General features: G+C 36.0%; 2 protein-coding genes across 2 annotated transcripts; both read right to left on the bottom strand.

Moving 5' to 3' along the window:
- Positions 1 to 308: 308 nt before the first annotated feature.
- LOC132556539 (excitatory amino acid transporter 1-like) lies at positions 309 to 2,923 on the bottom strand. Its single transcript, XM_060220955.1, has 5 exons — positions 2,754 to 2,923; positions 2,254 to 2,487; positions 1,511 to 1,705; positions 915 to 1,049; positions 309 to 480 (listed from the first exon to the last, which is right to left on the bottom strand). Exons 1-5 carry the CDS (start codon positions 2,885 to 2,887, stop codon positions 309 to 311), a joined length of 870 nt encoding a protein of 289 aa, XP_060076938.1. The 5' UTR covers positions 2,888 to 2,923.
- Positions 2,924 to 12,165: 9,242 nt separating this feature from the next.
- LOC132556529 (excitatory amino acid transporter 3-like) lies at positions 12,166 to 21,155 on the bottom strand. The gene is made up of 8 exons (XM_060220946.1): positions 20,701 to 21,155; positions 19,319 to 19,361; positions 16,311 to 16,419; positions 14,669 to 14,852; positions 14,209 to 14,442; positions 13,286 to 13,480; positions 12,999 to 13,133; positions 12,166 to 12,367 (listed from the first exon to the last, which is right to left on the bottom strand). Exons 1-8 carry the CDS (start codon positions 21,153 to 21,155, stop codon positions 12,166 to 12,168), a joined length of 1,557 nt encoding a protein of 518 aa, XP_060076929.1.
- Positions 21,156 to 21,471: the final 316 nt, after the last annotated feature.

Genomic DNA, 21,471 nt, shown 5'->3' with positions numbered 1-21,471 from the left:
TAATTATAGTTTACTGTAAACAATAACATGGCTCACTAATGACTCAAATACACATTTTATATTGAAGGTGAATATCGCTTTCTCTAAAGTTGGTTTTCAAGTCTAAAAATCCTTGTGGTTTTAGTAGCAGCCATCTTTTATAAATTCTAACTATCATTATACATGCTCTGGTTACTTTTTTCTTCAGATATAACTAGGATATGGATTATTTAACATTAATAGGAAAATCGAATAAACTGTCACAGTTCAGCGTTATTCAAGGATTCATTGTAAATCATTGCACTGAATAAACATACAGAGTACTGGTGTCAAACTAGGCTCTCTGTTTCTTTTATGCTGCCAGAGTTGTATCTATCATTGGAGCCTGCATCCTGAGGGAAGCCTTGCTCTGTAGTATTCAAAACTTTTGAAGACAGATGGTTCACAATTCCGGCCCCAACTGAATCTCCGTATACGTTAGCAACAGTTCGGAAACGTTCACTGTACAAAGAAAATCATCGTCAAATATATCTGTTACTAAATGACGTTCTACAACCTTATATTTTCATATTTCCAACTCTGAATGGTATGATATCTATATATACTATAATATCTATGGTGGTTGAATTCTACCATATCGCCTTTTCGCGTTGTTTCTAACGCAAAAACATGCCAAATTGTGGGATTTCGCCTTCAATTCCTTGTCCGAAAACGCGAACAAGCGAAATAGTGAACACAAAAAGGTGCCATTTCAAACTCATAACAATTTCGATTTTTAAAGAGAAATCAAAGTTAGATACATCATAAACCAAATAACGATTAAGCTTAAGTTCGAGGAGAGAAGATGTTGTCGTGTTTATTCTACCTTTGTATTGTTGCTAAGTCGTTTCATGTAAGGCATCAGATACAAGTAGCCAATTAAAAAACGCACTTACATAATCCAGTCAACCGGAGCCACCAAAAGTATTTGATCTATTGGTAGACCGACTGCCATGGCTGCTATCGTCATTGTTACTAAACCTAAGCCTGGTACACCTGCAGATCCCACGGAGATTCCGAAGGCTGAGAGACTGGAATATGAAGGCTTGACATTGCGTATATATTTTTAAGATCTGAAGTTTTAAGAATCTGCTTTTTAAACAAATTTCTTCGTTTGTTTGACTTTTCAAACGAAAATAACAGCTCTGTTAATGTAACTTCAGAAATCTCTCTGCCAATCAACAAAGGGTTTTCACAATATATTGATATGGCAATTTAACAATGTTTGTTATATAGATATTTATCAATATTTGGTCTGTTGATCCATAGATATATATCATTATGTCATTGGTCATTGCATTGACGGATTTGCCATACAGGTATGGCATGATAATTAAATGAATAGAAATTCGTAATTGCCAATATTTATTGTATAACGGGATACTCTTGATAGTATATAATGCCTTAGAACACTGTGTTAAGTCGATAATGATATATAAATTAAGTATTTTAGGAAATATAATAAATCATAGGTATAATATCATGTACCTACCCAATAATTATGTAATTTCCAAAATCAAGCGTCACTCCGAGTCTCTGTGAGACAAATATTGTTACCATAGAAACATAGAGAGCCGTCCCGTCCATGTTGATGATGGCGCCTATAGGTGTAATGAAATTCACCACTCGGCTGTCCACGTGGTTCTTACTGACCAGGCAGTCCATGGTTACAGGTAGTGTAGCCGCGCTGTTTTGACAGTAATTAAACTGGGTTATTAAAAGAAAAAGCATATATTTAAGAACGGAATACTCAAATATTTCAAAGTTTCGTCCATTCACATTTAAGTACATCGAATCATTTGAAAATGACTGGCAAATATACTCGCCTGATTATGTTTTTACATCCAACCGCCCCACACCCTCTCCCGTAAATACCTCAGGCAACTACGCACTGTATGTATCTTGCTTTTAGCAAGCAATTGATTTTAACGCATGGTTAGTTTATTTCCAGTCATTTAAAAAAATACACAAGGTGCAAAAGTGAAAAACAGCATTTTATACAAAAGATAAGAAAAAGTAAAGTCAATCAATGAATTAAACTACATCATATGCTGTTTCGTTCGTCTAGAACTTGTCAGTAAAACTACATCATAGAGACATGTCGTTGTTTAAAGACCCGTCACTGATGCCTACACGTGTTATTGTTGTTATATGTATAAAACACAAATCAGACAGGTTTTTTCTGCTTTTACATTTCTTTGTTAAAGACATTTTATCTTATCATAGGAGACACACCTTGATGACGTCCCGAATGCTGTCAGCAACGCTTTAGACATGTTAAGAACAAATCTGTAGGGATTCTTTTTCGTCACCAAAAAGTATAATAATGACAATGATCCAAAGGAATGCAACATCAAGCAACAGACTGCAGTAGGGAAGAATATTGCCAGTTCCTGGAGCACAACAATAGGTCTTTCTGTATGTACTATCGATGATGATATGAGGAAAACCAGACCGACTGGAGTAAACCTGTAGAATATATAATGATATATAACTATAGGTCTCTCTGTATTTACTATGGCTGATGATAGGAAGAAATCCAGACAGACTGGAGTTAACCTAAATAATATATACTAATTAATTGTTATTTGTTGTTTATACAGTAATTTATATATTGCATGCATGGCAGAATGATCCCAATCACAAGCATCATTCTCACAACGGTAAAATTTTATTAAAATATATATATCAGTCTTCTGAGGTTTTGATACGTGTCATATGATCTCTCGACTTACCAAATAAAGATTCCAATCAATCGCATAACCACCCGATACATACACTGGAACAGGTCAACCATTGGTTTGGCGTTTTCTTTCATTCTGGACAAAACACAGCCGACAAGTACGGCAACGACGATAAGACCAAGCATGTTTGTCCCAGGAATGGATATCAGAGTGGGCACGTCTACTGTCAGAGTCCTACCTAAAACCAATAGATGATTACTTTAGATCTGCTGATCAGGCAATGGTAAGATTCTAAATAATGTTATGTTCTCAAATCAGACCAAGGTATACAACAACGGAACTAACAGGCATGCTGACGAGCATCACACTCGTCCAGCTTCATATCAGAGAAACAAAACACTTCTCAATGAATTAATTATGACGACCATAAAACAAGCCAGCTCTTCATTAATGAGACCTGGCACGACACCACAAAAATATACATACGTTCTCAAAAACTGACTTATGATGCAGAAACAAACTAGCGAAATCATCAAAATAATCGTTTAAGGAGAAACAAAATATCATCAAGGAAAGGGGACATTATGATAGCTTATCTTATAGTCTTGTGTACTAATGAAGAAACCTTATTGTTCTTCCAGCTATTCTATAGCAATGTCTGAAGTATTGTTTTAATGTCGTCTTTTGAATTTAGACATAGCCAAATATTGTTTTTGTTATTAGTGTCTCCTCCATAACCAAGATTCCACGAGAATAACCAGAAATGAGAAAACGTTTGTGTGCCATGAGGATTGCAATATACCTGAACTGTTCCCGACACTTCCATTTCCACCTTCAGAATGGTCAGCGTCAGAATGATCTACCAGTTCTATGATTTTCCCTGTTACCACTGTTCGTTTCTAAATGTATTGAAAACTTGAATTTATTACACAAAACAAATGATAATAATGTTTGTACTCTTTCCGAGCAACAGAAATATGAAGTAAAAAAAAAGAAAAAAGAAAAGAAAAAGAAAGTCGATAAGGCAACAAACCATGAGAGACAGAAGTCCAGTTTATTTATTTTGACGTCCGAGGAAAACAAAACTTAAGCTCGGTCATGCATTAATCTTACTATCTTACCAATGTTACTTAAACAATGATTTATTTCACTTAATTAACTTTAATGCTGATTATAATCTTCATCTTGAATAACTATACCTTAGAAAGCATTGCAGCCACAATGTTGTCCGGAAAAGCATTTCTAAAACAGAAATATAGTACTGTCAATAGCTGTTCGAGAAGAATAAAAAAAAAAAAAAAAAAAAAAATTAATAACATATAAACCTTGATCAGGTACGTCCAAAACAAGAAAGACATATACGGAGGACGACATCATAAAAAGTGATCGAGTTTCTGGTTAAAAACATCTTCGTCGAGTTTGGTGGTAAGATATTCCAGACTGTTCTCATACCTATGGGAATCAACTAGGCCCCTCTGTTGGCTGACTTGTTTTTATTTCTTCAATTTATCGAAGAGCTTATAAAAACAGATCACAAAGACCTTGCAACGTCGTTTAATTTCGCCTTCAGATATACTGATGACGTCTTGTCTTTAATCAACAAGAAATTTATTGGCTACGCCCTTGGTATATATATCCACCAGAACGCGAAATCAAAGATAGGACCGACTCTTCTACATCAGCTGCTTATCTCGACATTTTCCTTCAACGAAACCAAAATGGACAGCTTTCATCAAGTTGTTTAATAAACATGATGGTTTCAATGTTCCTTTTGTGAATTTTCCATTTCTGGATATTAACATCCCTGCATCTCCAGTCTATGGTATTTACTTGTCACAGTTGATTCGATATTCAAGGACCTGTTCCCATTATCACGTTTTTTGTGTAAGAAGTCGTCAACTGAATGACAAACTCGTAACACGAGGGTTCATAAGATGCAGATTGATGAAAGATATGGGGAAGTTTTATGATCACCATAGCGATCCCGTTCAGACGTAATCTATTTCATTACATGACATGACGACTGTTGGTTCCGTTGCTGTGTACCTTGTTTTCATTTGAGACATTACTTACTGGGATTGGTCACGGTTTACATGGTGAATTTCGTCGATGAAGCAGAAGACGCTTACTCTTCAGGAACGCCTTATCTTATTCTTCTTTTACCTAAATATTTCTTTTGTTTATAGTTATCCTTAGTTTTATTGAATTTGAGTTTGAATTATGAAAATATTGCCATGTTCGAATTTTCTTGGTATTTTACACTAGTTGTAAATTCATATCATTTTCCTCACTTGAACTTTATACTAAATCTTCACGGGTTTTACAAACATCAAACATTTAGAAATAAGCTACACGTCTATAACATACCTTATCATATCCAAGAAAGAATCCAGATGGTTTATTATATTATCTGAATCTCCAATCACGTCAACAGTGTGTTTTCCTGGATGGACAACCAATGTCCCCACTATACCTGTAATCACAGCACAGAAAGTCGTGAGTAGATAGTACAATAGTGCCCTCAGTCCGATACTGCCGGAAGTCCTCATAGAGAGCGAGGCCAGTGATGAGATAATTCCCGAAACGACAAGGGGAACGGATATCATACGTAGTGTATTGAGCATGATATCCCCTGGAAACTTCAGATATGCAATGTTTCGCTTCTCCATCGGCGACCATGTTGTTCTTAATGCACAACCAAGCCCGATTCCTAAGACCATCGCCATGATCATAAGATATATCAATAAATTGGTCCTTACCGAATGACATGTTTGCCTTACAAATCTTCCTCCTCGAGACATTATCTGTGCGAATCAAATTTCATTAAAATCAAATCACTGAACTGATTTAACTTTTCAGCCAGCTTTTTCTAGTGAACTGTTTGTTGAGTCACTCGATGAATAACATGGCCAATATAAAATATTCATATGCATATTGTTTTGCATGAATCTTATTATAAAAAAAAAAAACGAGGTACAGGAAAACAACTACGCGAGATAAGACGTGATAGTGAATACTTCCTTCATTAAATGATATAACCCAAACACATATATTAAGTAATAGTACAAGATATTTAACAATGCATTATATTCGGCTAATGCTATGCGATGGTAGGCGTTATTCACAAACGAACTGCCCCTCTGTGAGCCCGCCTGACTGACCTATGGGATAAGTCACCTGAGTGTACTAGAAAAACTACAGATAATGTTAGGGGCTTTGTATAATATTCATTGCTGCAGCATATGTTTCAGAAAGGAATAAAATTTGAAACAAATAACTTTGATCCTTAAACATCTGATGTCCATTGTAGATGAAGATGGTATCTTAATACCAAATGGGAATATTGTAATAAACAAGATTTTGTATACTTCTGTTTGATTATGATGGACTCGCGTACATTTAAAGGTAAATAAACATCAACAACACGACAATTATGTATCATAATACAAAATTAAAGATATTTTAAATTCAAGAGTTTTGCTAAATTGGAAGCTGAGGTCTTGGCGAATTTCATGAAAAATACGTCTAAAGCAATGAAGAAATGTACCCATGGCGTAGTCGTAAAAAGTGTCCAATTTCTGGTAGACAACGTCTTCGTCCATTATTATGGTCAGATCTTTGGCTTACCTGGAGGAGAAAAAATATTCCCCTCTCTCCCAAGCTTGTTTATTCTTTCGTATTTGGATGTATTTATCAAAGCATCTTTTTTAAAACATGTCCAAAAGACACTGAAAAGGCCTTTGGTATCACTTTACGATATATTGATTATGTTTTGAATAAAAAGACATGCATTGACTACGCCTGTCGTATATTTGTGTGCATACCCACTAGAATTGGAAATCGAAGATTTCCACCAAGCTATATGATAAGCGTGAGTATTTCAATTTTCAAATGATGAATATACCACTTACAACATACAACACGTATAACAACATCCCAATATCTCCAACCTATGATGTTTACATTTCGCAGTCGATTCGATATGTTCACCAATATCGCAAATTTCGTGAGAAATGTCGGCACCTGACAGACAATCTCACAATTCAGGGTTTGGAAGGTTGATTAAAATTAAGCATCGTGTTTCTCATGATTATCATATTTCGAAATGTGCATTTGTATTTTGCAATATGTAGTTCGTCAAGTTTTGTTGCTCTTTGGTGTGATTGACCAAGTATTACCATGCGGGTTTCGAGGAGGAAATAGAAGACGCTTACCCTTCCAAAACGTTTGGTCTAGTTCTGCTTCTACTTTGCAGTATGCAGATAAATCTTTCTTTTATTCATAGTATTATCTAGGTTTATCGGATACGATAGGGAATTAAGATTTTGTGTAACGTGCCGGCATTCGGTCAATGAATTAAGCAATCAACGTTTTCAGTTTAGCTCGAAATGTTTAAGTTGTCATCGCTAACCTGTTAGATATTTATCTTCATAAATAATCATCCCAAAACGCATATAAGATTCTGGTTTTCACCAACAATTTACTATTTATAAGATATCAGTGAATCGGGTCAGTGAACCGGGATGGCACCGATGTCAGTGAACCGGGAAGAGATCGATGTCAGTGAATCGGGGAGACATCGACGTCAGTAAACCGGAGAAACACCGATGTCAGTGAACCGGGAAGGCACCGATGTCAGTGAACCGGAGATATATCGATCTCAGTGTACCGGAGAGACATCGATGTCAGTGTATCGGGGAGACATTGATGTCAGTGAACCAGGAAGACATCGATGTCAGTGAACCGGGAAGAGATCGATGTCAGTGAACCGGGGAGACATTGATGTCAGTGAACCAGGAAGACATCGATGTCAGTGAACCGGGGAGAGATCGATGTCAGTGAACCGGGAAGACATCGATGTCAGTGTACCGGAGACATCGATGTCAGTGTACCGGAGAGACATCGATGTCAGTGTACCGGGGAGAAATTGATGTCAGTGAACCGGAGAGACATCGATGTCAGTGTACCGGGGAGACATCGACATTTGTAAAGCGCTCCTTCACAAAATCCAAATATTTGGTATTCATGTTGAGAAAACCCAGACGAATCAGATCAATCATATCTTACAACACACAACAGGAACGAGATTTTTTTTCACTTTTTTAATTTGTTATTAGTGTAATGCTTCAAAACTGAATCGTTTGTAAAACTTCACTGAATTATCGATCACATTACATGACAACAATGCTAAACAAAATACACTTTACAACATTGTTTACCAGAATTCCTTTTTTGAACTCAAATATGAAACTTACATGAAATACCATCAGGCAAAATTTTAAAATCGTATCAAGTATCAGAGAAATACGTTCACTTATTATTGGTATATATTCGACGAAACTGACAGCAGGTCAGGGTTTGTTTCTGGTTGTTCACCACCACCCAAACCTTGCACGTCCTTACGTGACCCTAGCTGATAAAGAATGATTGAAAAGATGAAATGATACAGTGATGAACAGTTTCATGGTATATTATTATGATAACTAAGGCAACAGATAAGTAAATATCGATCCATCAACAATTTCTGTATTATTTAAATTAGCAGAAATCACTTTTGACCTTTTGTTTTGTTGTTTGAGATTTCCTTTGCTTTTGTTTATTTGTTTTTGTTTTGTTTTTATTTTTACAGTAGAAACGAAACTCAGCATTTTGTCATGATTTCAATAAGTGTTAAAAACCACTAATGATTATCTAGTTGGTAATGCACCCAATTTGTTAAAAACCTAATTCATAGATAAGTGTTAAGGTAACAAAAGTATATCATTGTGTTTAAAATCTACAAAGTAAAGGTTAAACAGAAAATAGAAACGTTGTGTCATCGTGAACATAGAAACAAACAAATAAAGAGAAAAAACTGGGTAAATGGCAGTCCATGAAGAATTCTTCATTCACATCACAGTATCAACAAAATGCACATATCTGATACACTTTGGGAGTTTTATCACTTTTCACTTTGTACAGGCATTAAAACAAGTCATGTGAGGTGTCAGATTTAGTCTTTGCTCTTTGTTTGCAATGTCTGTTTACAATTCTTCCGTATAAACATCATTAGTACCGGTATGATATTTTGAAGCTTTTATATCAATCAATCAATCAATCAATATATTTTATTTGAGTGTCACATATCACAGTACATAGTAATAAAAACAATATTGAACAGTTATTAATAAAAGTGATACCCAGCCGATATCGGCTTATGAGACACTATATAGTTAAGCATTAAAGTTATGGTTAAAACAATAAAAGTTACGATTATAATGTCCTGTATTGATAATTACATGTAGGCCTAGTCAAAATATACTGATATTTCCTACACAAGTGAGCGCCGGTACTTAAGCATTAAAAAGACTGTTTTGGCCAATAAAAACTGAATATCCGGCATCTCCATTAACCTTACAAATTTTTCACACGAAGTTAATAAAAGAAAGTTTGGTAAAATGGCTGTAGCTTCATTAAAAAGATCACTTCTAATTTCATTAAAAACTGGACAGTCACATAGAAAATGTATCTCGTCTTCGACTTGACCACTCTCACAATGTTTACACAGGCGGTCATCTAGAGGAATGTTTGTATATCGACCTGTCTCTATGGAAAGGGGGAGACAACCCAAACGAAGACGCGACAATGCACGACGATAATTTATACATATAGAGTAAATCTTGTATGCATCATTTATTCGTAGGTCACAGACAAATCGATAAATTGTACTATGGACTATCGATAAGATGTCTCGATAAATATTAACATTTAAAAGATGATATAGGATTACCAGTTTTTTTTATATCTAAGATTTCATTTGTCCGTCAAATTAAACGTGTTCATCTGATTTACAACCACAATGACAATTTATCACGTGTATGTGTTTCTAAACCTTGTGCATTTCCATAGGATTGTAACTCTAACAATACAGTACATTATGCACGTGTGTTACAATACATTACATTATGCACGTGTGTTACAATACAGTGCACTATGCACGTGTGTTACAATACAGTACATTATGCACGTGTGTTACAATACAGTACATTATGCACGTGTGTTACAATACAGTACATTATGCACGTGTGCTACAATACAGTACATGATGCACGTGTGTTACGATACAGTACATGATGCACGTGTGTTACGATACAGTACATGATGCACGTGTGTTACTATACAGTACATTATGCACGTGTGTTATGATACAGTACATTATGCAAGTGTGTTACGATACAGTACATTATGCACGTGTGTTATGATACAGTACATTATGCACGTGTGTTACAATACAGCACATTATGCACGTGTGTTTCAATACAGTACATTATGCACGTGTGTTATGATACAGTACATTATGCACGTGTGTTACAATACAGCACATTATGCACGTGTGTTTCAATACAGCACATTATGCACGTGTGTTACAATACAGTTTATGGTGTTCGTTATATTACAATATAATTCATGGTGCTCGTTGTGTTATTTATTATATTTAGTTGAGTAATGAGACAACGTTACACGATGTGCGGTGTGTGAAAGACGACTATACGATGTCTGCACGCTGGCTGCAAGATAGGAAAATTGGACGAAATAAACTATATGAGAAGAACGATTCTATTGTGGTTGATATGGATTTAGAAATGATTTATTGATAAGTGTGGGCTATGGTTTATTAATTTTCTAAATATCTAGGTACAACTAAGTAAATTTCCTAATTAAGTCTGAAATCTATTGGTTGGACACTTGTAGATCTATCATATATAGACTGTATAGTTCTGTACACTCGTGATTTCAATTGTTTTATTTCCACTCGGGACCAGTCTTAATGTACAAACTCTCATTATATATACATCATTTAAGTAAACATGTAATTGACTTTTCGTCTCGGTAAAAGAATCATCTCAAATCCTATACCGTTTGTCATAAAGTTTCATTTGTATTACTTTGTATACCAAAATTACAATCTCGTGTCGTGTCTGTTACACGAAAGGCCTCGCCAGTATGTATAAGAACTTGTTACATATATTTCCGCATACAGGTATTTTTGTTGCCAGGAGCACACCATCTAGTCACTATTTGACACTACCTCTAGTCACTCTCTGACACACCCTCTTTTCATTTACTGACACACCCTCTCCTCACTCTCTTACACATCCTCTTGTCACTTTCTGACACACCCTCTTGTCACTCTCTGACACACCCTCTAGTCACTCTCAGACACACCCTCTTGTCTCTCTCTGACACACCCTCTTGTCACTCTCTGGCACACCCTCTTGTCTCTCTCTGACACACCCTCTTGTCACTCTCTGACACACCCTCTTATCACTCTCTGACACACCCTCTAGTCACTCTCTGACACATCCTCTCCTCACTCTCTGACACACCCTCTTGTCACTCTCTGACACATCCTCTCCTCACTCTCTGACACACCCTCTTGTCACTCTCTGACACATCCTCTCCTCACTCTCTGACACACCCTCTTGTCACTCTCTGACACACCCTCTTGTCACTCTCTGACACACCCTCCGTTTAATTTTCATTTTTAGCAAACCGTCAAAGGTTTATGCAATCCTCACATTTGTGCGCTGGATACTGTATGGTGCATGTGTGCGGACGATGTATGCATCAAGTTTTTGATTCGCTGTGCGTTACCAAAACTATACAAAATATAAAAGAAAAATGAGTTACTTCTTCAGAAAGTATCCAATAACGATTCTAGCCGTTTGTGCTTTGTAGCTGGCTGCCGTAATGCTACTTTATACTCACCGTAATATGTGCACCTTTCATTAAAATTCCTTAAAAGAGAAAAAGAAATTATTCAAAGAAAGGATTTCTGGTGCAAAGCAATTTGATTGTTTTTCTATTTGCTTACTTTAAGATAGTTTACGGAGACTTGATATCGACTTAAACAATTCATGTGTTTGTACATATACAGATGACGTCTATATCAACTACATGGCATGTTAATATATAAACAAATAAGGTATGACACAAGAACACGACATGAAGGGTATGCTGGGGTATCTGGTAAACATTGCTTTTGATTTATATAAATGAGCAATATCAACGAAATTACTTGTTTCTCTGGGATATTCTTTTTTTCTAAAAATGAACTTTCTTAATCTTAATCCGACGCCTTGAAGCAATCATCATATTCAAGAAAAGGAAAAAAAAGAAACAAAGTTTGGCTTATTTGCTGAAGTTTTGACGTGACGAGCTAATTTACAGAGGATTTGACTGAAAAATTGTAAATTTGCTCGAGATGTTCCTTTGAACCTCTGGTTTTCTAGTTTCACACTCAGAAGAAAAGAGCACATGATTGTGGACAAAATATATACAGTGTGTTAGAACTACCGTAGACATCAGATTCAAATCTCCTTGATTGATGAGTTTTGTTAAATCAGTATTTTGTATGATGATGATGGATTTCGTTGTGTTAATCCATGGAAAACCTTAAAAAAAACCCTTGTCATGGTTTTCTTCACATTTTGGTAGTCGGATATTCGTCCTTGATAAATGTCGGATTTTCCACTGCAGCAGAGCCGTTTCCAGTGACGTTACCGTTTGTTCCAGTTTCTAGAGCATACGCAGTAGCGGCGCTTATGTCGTCCCGTGACAAATGTTCTATGATACCAGCTCCATATGAATCCCCAAGGACATTTACTGCAGTTCGGAAACGGTCCCTTAAAAAATGAGAAAAACATTTTTTTCAGTTTCAGTTCTTGAAAAGTTGCCTTGAAATGATAAGGGAACTGTTTTTCGAGCTTTCATAATATTTCGTAAAAACTTTTTTTAAATGATACAAAAACACAATCAAATTTTTCAACAACATTTAGTAAGGACCTTTGCAATACATGTGTCACAGAAATATTTTCACGTCAGCTGCGATAGATCAAAAGGCAAGTATTAGAATAAACCCCTCAAAGACAGGTAATTGGTAATTAATTTCAACCAAACTTGAAATATATAAAAGAAATTTCTGAATTGTTAAATAGAATGTCTTTATTTACTCAACTTAATCATATATTCACAATGAGCGTGTTTGGACGTCTAGTTTGTTTAGTCCTTTAAATTCAGCAAGCTCCATAGTGAGTTTCTCTATCCGTGCATGATATTGCTATTAGATATGTCAGAGATTTAAAAACAAGTTTCGAAAATCTTACTTTTCTAGTTTGAATGCAAACGCAACGCATTAGTTGCTAGAGCCAGTCATTACAATCTTGACAGTTAAATTTAACAGATTCGATAAGCTCAAACTTTAATTTAATTCAAATTTATGGGAACCATTCAACTGAAACGTTATCGTTGACTTACAGAAACCAATCAATCGCCAAAATCAGCGTTATTTCCTCAATTGGTAAGCCCACTGCTGACAGAACGATTGTCATGGTGACGAGTCCCGCCTGTGGTATTCCCGCTGCACCAATAGCGGCAGCAGTAGATGTGAGACTGGGGAGGTAAACGAAATTAGATAAAACTTCAAATCATTTTCAAATTATAATAAGAAAATATATAGAAAAGATAACGAAATTACGTCTTAGAACAGCTGCTTGCATCTTTGTGTTTAAGTTTTTGACTTATTCTTGTATGCTTAATCTTACCTTACGATGATAACTTGACCGATGTCTAAGTCAACCCCAATATTTTGCGCTATAAATATGGAGGCCACCGCTTCATACAAGGCTGTGCCATCCATGTTGATTGTAGCACCGATAGGGGTCACAAACTTGACTACACGGATGTCCACGTGGTTGTTTTCCTCTAAACACTCCATCGTTATTGGTAGGGTTGCCGAACTAAACAAACGAGGACAAATTGTAATACCCACTGTTATAACCCACAGTACACAGTTATAATCACATATCAACAAACGTGATATTTATTAATTGATTAATAATGTTATCAAATCTGTCATTATACATAAAAGCGAGTCCCACTACCCACACACACAAATTACTGATAACATCTACGTACTATCCTGTATATTACAAGAAAACTAACAACAACTATGTATACTGAATGTTTGTTCATATACGATGTACATTTTAACATGTCCCTGCTCGACATTGACTTCTAATGTAGAATTTGCGCTTTGTTAGCGTCCTGGTTCTTTCATTGAGAACATGGTATTTCTTGCATTTCACGTAGACTTGTATGAAGAATGTCGCGAAAGAGGAAATCACGTTACATTTAAAAAGGCTTGGTCGTAGCCTGTTCTTAGTCTTCTTTAATATCACTATGTAATTATTTTGTTTTAGAGTAAAACTTTCCTGGTTGTTTAACATTTTTGTAAACTTTATTGTAAAATCTATTGTACAACAGTTGCGAAACAAGATATTGCAACTTAAACTAATCACTCTTTTTGGCCTGGATGAAAGAGCGCAAAAGATCTCATTGTTATTGAAAACCGGAGTACCCGGACAGCTAGGTGAAAGGGGAGTTCGATACCACTGCGTCACAGGACCACGTTGTTTACTTTTCCCCTAGTCAGAATTTTTCCATGGCTTGGGAAACGTGTAATTACCTTGACGCGGTTCCCCAAGCTGTCAATATGGCCTTCAGCATGTTGTACATGAATCTATAAGGGTTTTTCCTGACGATGATGCCGTAGAAGAGAGGAAGAAGGATGAACGCGTGTATAGCAAGCCCAGCTAGTACTGTTGCCATGTAGTATGCCAACTGCTCGAATATGTCTTCCGGTCTCTCCATTGCAACCAGCTTGGAAGCAATTAAGAAGATAATACCGATCGGCGAGTACCTGAAAGAGTATGAAAATTAAACAACGTATAGTGGCATTATAATATTAAAGTTTCACTCATATATTTTGAAATAAAGTGAAAAACACTGATTGTTTTTCTTACTGCTGAAAAAGTAATGCTTGGGAAAGTGTATCGTTATCTTTAATGGATCAATTACGATATTTCTTTGAGTTTCGGTAAAACTTTCCTAATAATTTTATTATATGAACATTTATATTTTCTTACCAGATAACTAAAGTCACAAGTCTCATTGAGGCATGGTGGAGACATTCAAAGAAGTCCACCAATGGTTTTCCTTTGTCGCCCATGGTTTGTAAGATACACCCGAAGAAGATTGAGAAGACTACTAGACCAAGAACGTTCATTCCTTCAGCCTGTCCATTGACATAAGGGGCATCCACAAAAAAACCTGTCAAAAATGTATACAATAATGTCCTCTTAATTAAGAGTATTGAATACAATTTCAAGCACAGCTTAACTGCAATATTATTATATAATTGTATAATTTCAGGACCTCGTTTCTATTAATGATATCTAACTGTACAAGTGCATGACTTTTGAACTACTTATTTGTGCCGCGGTTATTTTCTATAATTCGTAAGGACATTGAACTTTGAATTTTTATGCATGTCTTATGAATGTTTGATGGTATAAACATACTTTTAAAATATTTTTCTTACCTAGGAATACCTCTACAAAAATTAAGATGGCTTGTAGGTAAGATCAAAGTTCCGAAACACAAAACGACATTTCAGACATAAACAATGCTGGTCGGAAATAGACTCGCGCATATGTCTAAGAATGCAGTAACATTTAAATATTTAAAAATAACAAATTTCAAATATGATGTATTTGCAAAACATTAGAAGTTTTTTTTTCAACTTGAATAAGATGAGGAGAACGACAAAAACTATTATGTATTTTTGCTTCAACGATCTTTGTTATGTATAATAATTCACTTCACGCTGGAGCATCAGTACATGAACACTGCTGCCTTCTCAAATCAAGAAATGTGTGGAAATGCTTTTCATGAAATTTTTGTATTTGTTACTATAGCTAAAAAAAAAATCTGATAAATGCGGACTTCGAGCTTAACACGTTTTTATCATCAGTTGAAATATTAAACGTATGGATTAATATCAGCACAAACACAAATTATTTCTTGATTTCGCGTTAGAACCTTCTTCAAAGCGGTATTATATAACCAATCTTGTCATATTTTGTATTGCTCATAGACGTTATGCAAGAGATACAAGGAAGACTTTTGAATAAATGGCTGAAATGTGAGCTTAAATAGACGAAGAATTGGTGCAAATTAAATGTGATTCCTAGCATTAACCATTGAATTCCTTCATATTACGTAAAACGAACAAAGTCAGTACAGCGGTAAAGGTTGTTTTCTGTTGTTGTTGTTGCTGCTGTTGTTGGTGTTGTTGTTGTTGCTGATGCTGTTGTTGTTGTTGTTGTTGCAGCTGCTGATGTTGTGTGTTGTTGTTGTTGCTGATGCTGTTGTTGTTGGTGTTGTTGTTGTTGCTGATGCTGTTGTTGTTGTTGTTGTTGTTGCAGCTGCTGATGTTGTGTGTTGTTGTGTGTTGTTGTTGTTGTTGCTGTTGTTGTTGTTGCAGCTGCTGATGTTGTTGTTGTTGCTGCTGCTGTTGTTGTTGTTGTTGCAGCTGCTGCTGATGTTGTTGTTGTTGTTGTTGTTGTTGTTGTTGTTGTTGTTGTTGTTGTTGTTGTTGTTGTTGTTGTTGTTGTTGTTGTTGTTGTCTAGTATTTTCTGATGATGTCGTGGGTCATCAATTGTTATTAAGGAATGTGTCCCTGATAGTATACATGATTAGAGAAACAGAAAAAATAGAATACTGACTTGCTGCTTCTGTGTAATTTGGCATCATGGTAGTAGAGATGTTTGGGTTAGCTGTTGTAGTGGTCATAACTGGTGGTTTAACCTCGAACTGGTCCACTTCTGTCACTTGCTGTTGTAATATAACATTATCCATGTATAGAACATATTAATAAATTAAGCTCGGGTACATTTACGACAGGTAATTAAAATCTGGGACTTTCGGATTAACAACGTTACTGTTTATGATGCATTGTGTTAAAAAAATTTATTGATATCTTAGACATTGTATCACAACTAACTATGAAAAAACATTTTTTGACTTGTGCCCTGTCCGGGCTTTAAACTCATAATCTGCTGCATCAAAATCGCCAAGAAAAAGAAATTCTAACCTGCCTAACCACTATACCACCACGACATCCCTACACATTGTTAAATTAGGTATATAAAGTTGCATGCAAAAATAATACACTGCGAGTATGATAGATATTTTCCGATTGACCAGTACTGTATGGCTCAAATATAACATACATCTCAGAATTATTATATTAGAACAAATGCGGTTCATAACTAACTATGAAAAACATTTTTTGACTTGTGCCCTGTCCGGGCTTTAAACTCATAATCTGCTGCACCAAAATCGCCAAGAAAAAGAAATTCTAACCTGCCTAACCACTATACCACCACGACATCCCTACACATTGTTAAATTAGGTATATACAGTTGCATGCAAAAATAATACACTGCGAGTATGATAGATATTTTCCGATTGACCAGTACTGTATGGCTCAAATATAACATACATCTCAGAATTATTATATTAGAACAAATGCGGTTCATAAATTTGAAAGAAAATAGAAATTAGGAAAAACCTAGGTACATATTAGATAATTGAAAGTGATTTTCATCAATTCGCCAATATTTGTTTTCAAGTAAGCTAAAATCTGTTGATTTGTCTCAGAGGAATAGTATAAATATGAACGAAGAACACAAACAAAAGTCTTTTCCGATCAATCTCTGCTTTAAGTTTTCGGAATACACACAGTGAGTCAGTTTGTATAAGAATGTGCAAGACTTAAATCTAATAATAGTTTGATACAGAAAACAGTAGGCGAAATTATACAAGGGAGATAACTCCAAGTTACATGTTAATATAACATAGAAAACCTTAAGTGTAAGGAGTAAGTATGGACTGATGTAACAGCAAGTAAATACATACTTAGTAGATTTATGTAGAACGATAACAGAACTCGAAATCAGTAGAATAAAAATACGACTTTCCGACAAGTAATAATTAACCAGGATTTAGCTTAACGTTCATACAATACCTCCTAAACTATATTTGGTGATATATTGATGTCAGTTAAGGTACCACATATGTTGGAGATCATATCCGACACTCTAAAGGTTACGATTGTTTTCGCTCTCTGCACCACTAGAACATGACAAAACTAAAGGTTCCGTGAGCAACACCATTGTGGACAATACGAAAAGACAAGTTTAATACTTTGATGTACACCAAACGAATCTCGAGGTCGCATATCGGTTTATTGTGACGACTTTGAAGTTGGGTGTCGCTCCTTTGTAATTTTCAGCGTAAGAGCATGTGATTGATCAAGTGTTTTGCTCTCTGGAACCAATCAATCATTTGAGCTCTCAATTTTGCCATGGCATGTTCCAGGGGTGCAGTGAGCAAAAGTGATCATAACTTCTGGAGTATCGAGGATGACTGGAAGTATATGTGTATGATGCATTTAGGTGTTTCTTCCGTTACGTTTCAGGCTCTGTTTGGAAGAGCTGGAATTTTGTACAATTGCCTTTGGTCCTCCGACATATTTTTGGGCGAGGGTATGCTTAATTGTAGCCAACTAGTAAATTTAACTGCATTGTACAGAAAGATGAGGGGAATGATTTTTTTTATCTTTGTAGGTATAACGTTGTAAGTCCAAAGTGTTTTATCATTAATGTATGATAAAATAACAATACGACAAGTCAACAAGACTTTGGTGAACTCTGTGAAAGGATGAGAACAATCTGTAGCGCTGAGTATCAAATATACCCAATGGATGATTACGAGACATTCAGTATACGGAAATATTATGTGTCTGACATGCCGTCTGAATTGTAAATCAAACAGAAGTTGGCATATGATTATATTTGGACCACCTAACGTGGTACGACGATCATTGGGTTCTGTATTACATGAAGTCTATGGTAAAGCGATTTTTTTCACTTCTTTTCCCCTTCGCGGCAACCGCGGAGGGTATGTAGCGTTCTGTTCGTATGTATGTTCACCTTTTGTCATCGCTCTAGCAACTTCACTTCTCAACCGAATCATTACACCTAGAACGGGTTCCCGTTTCAGCGTGCGAGGGACAACGTTAAGGTCACCGTTACTGTTTATAGAATTTTTTTAGATGCAACACAGCTTCATAAATATGGGAATGGGGAATTTGTGTCGTTTCCTTTTTTAAATTCTTTTTTGTTTTGTTATGTCTATCTGTTTATGCGCTATTCGGGTATATTCGTAAATGATTTGTAAATTTTACGAGAGAGGCGAAGTTTGTATATCAATGAAGACTTGATTTAACAGTCCTCAAAATTCTTTCAACTTTACCGTTAAAAAAGCAAACTGCATACACAGACTACGTCATAGATAAAACCTAATCTACATTGCGCCATAAATGGGACGAAAACAATATCAGTTTGGAAATTTGATATCTCGAAAGGATCTCAAGGTTACCGCAGTATACCGAGTGCTCAGGTACAACGTATTCAATGTATTTATATATATCTAGCTGGAAGATAAAACACATAGATTTGGATCTACACCCATGATCGCTAAACCGGACCACAAACGGGAACGCTAATGATCGTCACCAAAATGTTATTTGCTGTAATATTTATCAATCTGTTCTGTCGACCTTCATGATACAAACCTTTCAAAAGCCTGCGATCGTCACTGTAATCTGATCTACTATAATATATAGCATGCTATGAAATTGTATTGTCTGGATTTGCCACGTACAAACCTTTCGAAAGCAAGCTGTTATTAAGTTGTTTGGAAAGCAGTTTCTGAAAGAGAGAAAATTACACATACGGTACAAAGCAACCAATGCCAAGTTCAAACACTTAAAAGCGAATGTTTAAATCTCAGGTTATTGAAGTGGTAGACACCACATTTGAGGATGTATCATATATCATATCTCGAAATCAGAATGCTGGATTTAAAATTACGCTTCCTTTAAACCTAAATATTGTGTTATGTAAAAAAAACCCAGGGCCAAACGTATTTGAATCGGTTGGACTGAATGCCGGCGAACAACACACAGACAAACACACAGACAAACACACACACAACATGTCAGCATAAGCCAAACTCAAATCCAATTAAACTAAGGCAAACAATGAACAAAAGAAAGATTTACAAGGAGAAAGTAGAAACAGAATAATACTAGGTGTGCCGGAAGGATAAGCGTATTCTGCTTCATCTACGACACTCACCATGTAAATCCGAGTAAGTAATGTCAGTCACGTTATCAAATGAGAACAAGGTATACAACAGAACCAAGAGGCAAAGTAACGAACATCAAACATGTCCAGAGTTTACGGAGCGTGCACTGGTCGATATTCCCTCCTGTTTTTCCTGCTTTGTTTCTGTTACATAATTAATGCCTAAACGACCCAATAACGATCACCTAACAGATCCAGCGATTTATTGGTTACTTCTTCCTCGGAGGTTATTTTGACAACGAGGCATTAATTTGACCCAGATTCCACACGGTATGTATCGAAGATGAAACAAGATATGCAAACCTTTTCGAAATATTATAGGGACTCAAAGGAGGCATTTCTTGACCTAAACCCGTATTAGCCACTTCGTAATTCACATTTCCTAAACTCCAGTTACATGTCATATGGAACATAGGTTCAGTTTTGACGTTACAACAGTTACAAAGTTACTGTTATCACAATGGTGTAATAATTGTTACTTAAAGAGGACAAGATCGTTTAAAGATAGAGAAAAGTGGTTGCGACTCAACATGTTTCGATAAGGTTGTCTGTCGTCGAGTTTCCCTAATATCACCAACCCATATGTCATGATTTCATTAATCTTTTGCAAAGTCGGACGTAATTTACTCACCAGGAGCCCCATTCGAATCTTTCGAAGGTCTAATGAAATCACTTGTAAGTTGTAAACTAGTATTGATAAGGAAGATTGGTTACGTATGGAAGCCATCAAATATCAATCAATGAAGGTGAGATGAAGATGATATATTCTCCCACTTACAGGCATTTCTTTACTATTGTCTATACAGGATAGTTTGATTTCTATCACAATTGAAATTATAAAGAATCTCACAATTAAACAAAACACACTAACTTCATCCTCTTCAACAATAATTACACTTACCTTATGAGATCCATGAGCGAGTCGATAGGATGAGCTTTTTTGGCTGACCCGCTCTTGTCTATCTGACTTCCCTTTTTTCCTGGCTGAATGGACACAACCAGGATGATTCCGAGCACGACGGCAACAAATGTAGTGGAGAGGTAATACACGATAGAACGAAGTCCCATCTTACCAGAGGCTCGCGAGTCCAGGGTGGCCAAAGCCGAAATCAAGCTGGAGACAACCAACGGTAATATCAACATCTTTAACATATTCATCAGCAAGTCTCCGGGAAACTTCAGGAAAAATATCTTCCTCTTCTCATATGGCGGCCATATATCGCGTAGTCCTAACCCCAAAGCCACGCCAATGATCACGGCGATAATCATCAAGATGATCAACAAATTGTTGAGGATGACGCGCCAAACTTTCTGTGAGCAGCTGCGGTCTTCTCTCTTTGTTTCGTCCCCCGCCATGATGGATTCGTACACAGGACCACTGCTACTGTTGGTAATTATATTTTCAGTTTCAGGAAACCTGCAAATATAGGTTTCAATGAGGCATTATAGAAATTTCGACAAGAGAAGAAGTAGGTCATTGAAAGATGACATGATTTTGAAGACTTTATGAAAGTTCTGCGATCATGATTTTGGTGATCCTATTCTAATGTAATATGAATTTAGATGGTCTGGATGCTTGTAAGTGTACCTCATTGCTTCATTTCTATTATCACAAGTTTTAAATTAGATACTAACCACTGTTTAAAGATCAATTTGTTTATTAAGCGAGGTC

Source organism: Ylistrum balloti, unplaced genomic scaffold (genome assembly GCF_031769215.1).
Source record: "Ylistrum balloti isolate Yb309-2 unplaced genomic scaffold, AGI_CSIRO_Ybal_v1 Utg369650, whole genome shotgun sequence".
Taxonomy (NCBI): domain Eukaryota; kingdom Metazoa; phylum Mollusca; class Bivalvia; order Pectinida; family Pectinidae; genus Ylistrum; species Ylistrum balloti.
This window is presented reverse-complemented; position numbering and strand designations above follow the sequence as displayed.

Excerpts from the sequence above, each read along its gene's own strand:
- LOC132556529 (XM_060220946.1), bottom strand. The coding sequence starts at position 21,155 with ATGGCGGGGGACGAAACAAAGAGAGAAGACCGCAGCTGCTCACAGAAA. Across the intron at positions 13,481-14,208 it reads GCTTGGGGAACCGCGTCAAG|TTCGGCAACCCTACCAATAA; the intron begins GTAATTACACGT and ends TCGTTTGTTTAG. Across the intron at positions 13,134-13,285 it reads GGTCAAGTTATCATCGTAAG|TCTCACATCTACTGCTGCCG; the intron begins GTAAGATTAAGC and ends TTACCTCCCCAG.
- LOC132556539 (XM_060220955.1), bottom strand. The coding sequence starts at position 2,887 with ATGCTTGGTCTTATCGTCGTTGCCGTACTTGTCGGCTGTGTTTTGTCC. Across the intron at positions 1,050-1,510 it reads GGAAATTACATAATTATTGG|TCTCTCAGCCTTCGGAATCT; the intron begins GTAGGTACATGA and ends TTCATATTCCAG. Across the intron at positions 481-914 it reads GCTCCGGTTGACTGGATTAT|TGAACGTTTCCGAACTGTTG; the intron begins GTAAGTGCGTTT and ends TTCTTTGTACAG.